The 7,336-nt window shown below is 27.2% G+C and overlaps 1 protein-coding gene across 1 annotated transcript; it reads right to left on the reverse strand.

The window, feature by feature from the left end:
- Window positions 1-325: 325 nt before the first annotated feature.
- LOC136091416 (uncharacterized) lies at window positions 326-7,130 on the reverse strand. Its single transcript, XM_065818963.1, has 10 exons — window positions 7,058-7,130; window positions 3,233-3,335; window positions 2,947-3,138; window positions 2,549-2,804; window positions 2,112-2,220; window positions 1,767-1,922; window positions 1,367-1,570; window positions 958-1,150; window positions 804-883; window positions 326-702 (listed from the first exon to the last, which is right to left on the reverse strand). Exons 1-10 carry the CDS (start codon window positions 7,058-7,060, stop codon window positions 499-501), a joined length of 1,500 nt encoding a protein of 499 aa, XP_065675035.1. The 5' UTR covers window positions 7,061-7,130; the 3' UTR covers window positions 326-498.
- Window positions 7,131-7,336: the final 206 nt, after the last annotated feature.

A 7,336-nucleotide genomic window follows, 5' to 3' on the forward strand; every position in this document is an offset into this window, starting at 1 on the left:
GTAGAGGTACTTCGTATATCCGACCCTATGGGTAGAAAAATATACCTTAACTTTTCGGGTTTTAAAATCTACCCTTAACAAGGGTATAATAATCCACCCAAGATTTAAAATCTACCCTAGATTTAGGGTAGAATTTTCTACCCGTAGAGGTACTTCGTATATCCGACCCTATGGGTAGAAAAATATACCTTAACTTTTCGGGTGTTAAAATATACCCTTAACAAGGGTATAATAATCAGGGCAGAGATATAAATATTTATCACGCGAATTTACAGTGCAGCTTTAGTTTAATTGTGGAACCGGTCAAAGTATGTCTAGTTTAAAGTATTATATGGAAATTGTAATTAATTTACTCGTGTTTATTGAGATACAAATTATTTTTTTTAAGTTATATTTTTATAGAAATTATCTATTATTACAAAAGTTTGTTCAAAATTCTTTGACTAAATGGTGTTGTAATGTAGCTAGAAACGCCACAAACATGGCTTGCAACAAAATCTATGTTTTTTTAAGTTTTGCGTCAAATGCAATTTCGTACACCCAGTAGGCTGCAACTAAACTTGTAAGCGCACTTAATACTGTCTTGGATTTTGCTATTACTATGCCGTCGAGCATTACGTTTATTTCGGCATCATCAACGTTAAAAACATTTGCTTCGCCTGCACATCTGATGGTTATTGATGGAGTGGAAACTTGTGGATTCTGTAATTACAAAAATGTATAAATTATTAAAGTACTAATTTCATTAATAATTATTCATAATAAAATCGTTAGTAATAAAGACTGCAAACTTGATATACAACCTTATTTAAAGAAAAGAAGCGATCGATGTCTTTACCAAATACAACTGGTAAAAGAAGCAAAGAAGCCGATATTCTCTGACCTGATATTATATATGTATACGATAACATGTGCAAAAAAATAGTCTATACTAAAAAGAATATATTGATTATATACCTTCAATATCAACATTTGATGATGCACCAATACCATTTAATAAAATATTGACGGTTTGCAAAAACAATGTTTTTTTTATTGAAGGCAACTTTGATTTGCAAATGTCCAAAATTTTGTCTGAACGATTTTGAAAAAACTTCATTAACTTAATTTTCAAATCTAAACCAGTGATTCGTTTTGCTTCTTCGAACAACTAAAATGAGCATTAATACCATTTTAGTATTTCTAGTAAAAATATTTGTATATATATATATATATATATATATATATATATATATATATATATATAATGATAATAACATTAATTCCAATAATTATAATAATTAAGAATTATGCAAAAGGAATGTCAAAAATCTAAAAGTAAACAATAAATGTTTACAGTTTGTTTATTGAAAAACACAAAAATAACCTCAATTTCCATTGTTAAACAACGAAACCTTTGCAATATGACTTGTGTAGTATTGGTTTTGATAAAAATTCTTCTTGATACATAGGTACGGCTCACTCTATCAGATATAATAGTCGTGTCAGGATAATGTTTATTGTGCTCCTTTAACATTAATATTACATGTTGCTCTACACTTGAAGAATCTTCTAAAGAGTCATTTGAAACCTGCAACATAAATCCGAATATGAAAATTTTTACAAAAAAATAATTACAAATTTTATCAAAATAGTACTTGGATATTACCTTCCATTAAAAATTAGCTATTAGAGTTATTTATTGCAATAAATAAAGATATATAAAATAAAGTCAGTCAAATTTGAGTTGGCACAATGCTGGTTTAAAATTAAATAAATTGCAGTACCTCTAGTCTAGTTATCTTTACAGGTTGATTATCATTAATCAGCTGGCTGTGTATCCTTTTGGATGCAAACTTTTTATGAGCTATAACAGACTCATCATTAGAATATTTTGCACGTTCCGATTTAAATTTAGTTCTTAGACTATCCAGCCATGTTACCTAAAATAGAGAATTTATATACATATAAATCTTTATATGTATATAAATTTATGAATTTATATTCATATAAATCATAAAGTTTGCATAGAAAGTAAATATTATACAGTTTTACACCATACATATATGTAAACATTTTTAGAGATAACCTAACAAGATTTAGATTTTATAAAAATTTATTTAAATACTCACATATAACTTCGATGATTTGCCTTTCATAACTATGACACGGTCACATAGATTTGGATATGTTCGTACAATAGCAGAACATACACTATTGTACATCACAGATGATGGGTAGCTAAATAATAAGTATATTATTTATTGGTAATTTAATCCCTTCAAAACTTTGTATTTTAAATATATTATTAAATCTCTAATTATATGCCTCAGTAACTATAAATAAATTGAATATGTGTTAACAGTTTCAAAACAGTTCAATTCATTCATTCTGTACAGAAGGAATTTAGTTCTGTTAACAAAATTACACACTATTCTGTGAGATCCGTTCTTGAAAAAACTAATGCCTGTAAAAGTTCTACCTGGGCCAACAACAAACAATGATGTTAAAATAATGACAATAATGACGATGATTTAACTACATAATAAAAGAAAAATTAAAAACTTACAGATCATATTGTATAAGATCTTCAAATAATATTCTCACAAGAGAATGCTCTGCAAATGGCTCTAATGAAGCCTTGTCCTTTGCTTTTTGTAGGGCTACAGAAATATGTTGGGGAAGAACGGGCATGCTATACACAAAAGGAAACACACGCAATGTTTTCTCGTTCGTTGTTGATTTAATATCAAGCAACGGCGTTAAACTGTTATCAGACATAACTGCACAAGGTTGGGGCGCAAATTCAGAATTAGTAAAAAAATCTAAAACAATTTACTAATATAATATGCTTAAGTTAAAAAAAGTAATAGTTACCAACTATAATGAAGAAATGACTAAATAACTTAGAACATAGGTATACAATGAAATGTTTAAAATTCATAGCAAGTTCATAAAATTATTAACCTATTGAATTTGAACTCCCTTGTTGCTCAGACCTTGAAGTGACAGGTATTTCATGAGTCCAAAGTTGTTCAGCCCCTAGAACAATTAAAATTTCATTTACACAATGCAATAGCACCTCATCGTTGTCTATTTCTGTGCCATCAGTATTCAAAACTATCACAAGAGGGTTGATCAAGTTGAACTTTCTTTGTGCTGTAAAGAAAAAACAATATTTATATTATTACATAAATCAATAAAATTGCATAATCTTTATTAAATATAACGGTATTGTAAATATAAAAACAACCTTTTATCTTTAAACTCAACAAATTATCAGCAACAAAAATTTTTTTCTGAACTCTGTCGCTTGTCCAAACTTTGAAGTTATACATTTTTAAGAAATAACTAAACTAAATAAAAAGTAAATAACTTTAATCTAAATTATTAATATGTATGATTTAAAGACTGATGAAATTAATACTCTCCGTATAACAACAACATCAACAACAGATAATCATTTTCATTTACAATCATTACATTAAATAAGATATTTAAAATATATATAAGATATTTTTGCAAATGTTAAAAAAACATAAACACCCAAACAAAAATTAACATATTAATAGTCTAGGGAGTTAGTGGGGTAGGTTGGGAATGAATGTTAAATTAAATAGTTGGGTTGAATTTTAAATATGTATTTATATTTAATATTGTAAAGTATTTTAACTTTTAACCACACTGTTGTGCAAAAATATCATATTTTCACCATTAACGTTATATGAACTAAGTGGCTGATAATTAATAATAGCTCCTGGTGTATAAACAATCCATTCATCACTCTTTTCAGAAATGTAAGCATCAAGATGTGGGTTATAAGTCAAAGAATAATGGAGAATACAACATATAACCCATAGGCCATGCAAATATAAAATGAATTCAATTTCGGCAAACAGTGGAACGCATTCTTCATCAATTACATTATAGACAACAAAGGTTTTTACACGTGATAACGTTCCATTACATTGCAAACGATTGACAGACAGTATATTCTTTTGATTACTACTTATCTCAATTCCATACATTTGTTTAATTTTTATGCAAAGACTGGTTGGAAAAATTGAATAAGGAAGAAATTGCTGTAAACCGAGAATAACTGGAGAGCTCTGAACCCATTCATTTGCTGGTGACAAAAGAGCACACTTAGCCATCTGGTGTCTCTCAGCAAGAGTTTTAGTAATGTTTCTAAAATTTTTCACACGATGAGCAATTTGTTTAAAATATTGATGTTTTGCTTCAAATCTTAGGCACCAAAGTAATCTAAGAGGACCAAATTGGGAAATCATTCGTGGATAATGAACAAGAAAATGTATCTTGGGTGTAAATGATTTTGGATTTAATCGTGCTAATAACTCATGGTGCCTAGCAATAAGGTGGGTAAGTACAGGAATCCACTCTATATCAATAACTGGTGAAAGAATAATTTGGCATATTTTTCTGCATAACAAATGTAGCAACCAATATTCGTTTTCATATGGTACAACTTTTCCAATATATAATGGAAGATGATAAAATAATGACCACCTCTCCACAGCCTTTCCACTGATATGCTTGTTACTTGATACTAAATTAAGTGGAACATTTGAAGGCAATGATTTATTACAGCGTTCAGTAATCCCATATTTAAAATTTTTTAGTATATTTCTGAGCTCACAGACTGTCAAAAACTTATCTTTAACAAGGCCTTTTATAACAACACTAAAATTAACACTCATCAGTCCTTCCAATATGTCATGTAATATGTCCTGGGGCATGGAATCAATTGGGTGAAAATAATTTAAGATAGAAAATGGGCATTCTTTTTTAACTCCATACACAGGCATCAGAGTTGGATCAATTAACACAGAGTTAACATGATAATCATGACTGGTTTTAGTTCTTAAAATACATTGACTTTCAGTTTTAATATTACGAATGTTAATATGTGGTACCATGCAATTTCTACAAATACGGCCAGACGAGAAACATGCAGAGAACCCACCAATTGTATGTGCAGACAAATTATCACCAGATAATGTAACAATGGAGCCTTTAAGATTGTGTGTTATACCTTCAACATTAATGTTAATACCTTCATTTTGAAGTATCATTAAATCATTCAACAAAGGTTGTAGAATTAGTGCGTAGCCATGTTCTTTAATTATACTATACTTAGAAATCAGTGCTAAATGAATGTGGTTCAATGATGACCAATATTTACTCTCAATATTGCCAACAATAAAGTAAAAAGCACTTATTTTATGAGTTCCTTTTCGACTTCCTAGCGGGTTGCATATTTCAAGCTCATCACTATAGAAATGTAGTCTGATAAAAGAGTCACAGCAAAAATGTTTTATTCGTGACTGCCATACCAAACCATCGGTATAGTCATGTAGATAATCACTAACCTGTTTTTTATGCTGAAAACTACTCCAAACATCTTCACGTTTTAGATAACTTTTCAAAGTTGCCAATAAAGAAACATAGTGAAATTTAGTATTAGCTTGATTTTTATTTTCTAACGTAACAATAAATCTATTGTCAATTGGTGAGATATTATATTCAATTGGAGGAACATAGTCAAGGTTTAACTTCATATATGATTCCATTAGATGGTCGGTGGATGTTGATTTTGAAATACGTTCATAGAAAGAATCTTCTTCAAGAATTTGTCTATACACATAATCTAGTTTCCAATCAATTCCACAATGTTTAAGTTTAGCCCGAATTATTGAAGAAATACTGCTTTGATACAAGTCAAACAATGTTTGAACTTGCTCGAAAATTTGCTTTATTACTGATTTTGGAAGCATAAATTTTTCTCTACAATATAGTTTAGTGTGACACAATTGTCTAGAGAAGCATTCACTAAAATCCATAAAATCACGCATTAAGGACTCGTCAATATTTAAAAACAGATTTTCTTCACACTCCCTGGCATCATATTCCTCTGTTTTCTGACTGTCCAATATTTCGGAGTCTGTATTTTTGAGTAAAGATTCATCAACAGCTATTTTATGGCATTTATTAATGTGCCATTTAAAAGTATTAGCTGTATTATACAAGTATTTACATTCACCAATGCCACACTCTAAATTCATGAATTTATCTTCAGAATGCAAAAGAAGCATATGATTAACTAGATCACGACATAAGAAAAAGTGTTTTCGACAATAAATGACTTTACACATATATATAGACATCTGAATTATTTTTTGACTAAAATTACAAAATAATAAAGTATATATATATATATATATATATATATATATATATATATATATATATATATATATATATATTTATATATATATATATATATTATATGAAATATTATATATATATGTATATATTATATGAAATATTATAACTGCTATAGTTTTGATGAACAATGTATATAGTTTTGATATATATATATATATATATATATATATATATATATATATATATATATATATATATATATATATATATATATATATATATATATATGTATATATATATATGTATATATATATATATATAATATATATATATATATATATATATATATATATATATATATATATATATATATATATATATATATATATATATATATATATATATATATATATATATATATATATATATATATATAGACATATATATATATATATATATATATATATATATATATATATATTATATATATATATATATATATATATATATATATATATATATATATATATATATATATATATATATATATATATATATTATTGAACCCAGTTTTAAGCCAAAACGTCAGTAAAAAAAAATGTACATTTTTTGTTTATGTAAATACATTGAGTTTAATATCAAAACTATAGCAGTTAAAATATTTCATACATGAAAACAATTTAGTGATATGTTGCCAAATAAAAAAGTTTTTTCATAAAATGTTTAAAAAATAGTATATTTAGTGGTTTAAATAAAAAAGAGAGATACAATAAAAATATTACTTGAAAAAGAGTATAATAATTTAAAAAAGAGTACGTCTGGTCACCCTAATATATACAATATATAGCATACTAAGAATATCCTCATCCACATATCCACCTAAGAATCCTACCATTTTGTCGTGCTTTTTTGCTTTGCTAGGGTAGAAAATGCTAACGTAGATATTTTCTCTAGCCGAGGTAGAATTTTCTACCTTAGTTTGCTAATAAAAGGTTTGCCGTTTATTTTTAGATTTGCGTTTAGGGTGTTTTTTCAAAACCCTATTACAAAGTAGCGAAATTCATACCCTAAGGCAGAAAAATATACCTCAATTTCAATATTAGGATTAAGCAGCGGTAAATATACCTTAGGGTATATAAAAACACCCCGTTTTACCTTTATGTCTTAGTGT

The sequence above is a fragment of the Hydra vulgaris genome, chromosome 15 (genome assembly GCF_038396675.1).
Source record: "Hydra vulgaris chromosome 15, alternate assembly HydraT2T_AEP".
NCBI classification, from domain to species: Eukaryota; Metazoa; Cnidaria; class Hydrozoa; order Anthoathecata; family Hydridae; genus Hydra; species Hydra vulgaris.

Coding starts and splice junctions, on each gene's coding strand:
- LOC136091416 (XM_065818963.1), bottom strand. Junction 3,139..3,232: donor GTTGAGTTTAAAGATAAAAG/GTTGTTTTTATA, acceptor TTTTCTTTACAG/CACAAAGAAAGTTCAACTTG. Junction 1,151..1,366: donor GTTTAACAATGGAAATTGAG/GTTATTTTTGTG, acceptor TGCTCATTTTAG/TTGTTCGAAGAAGCAAAACG.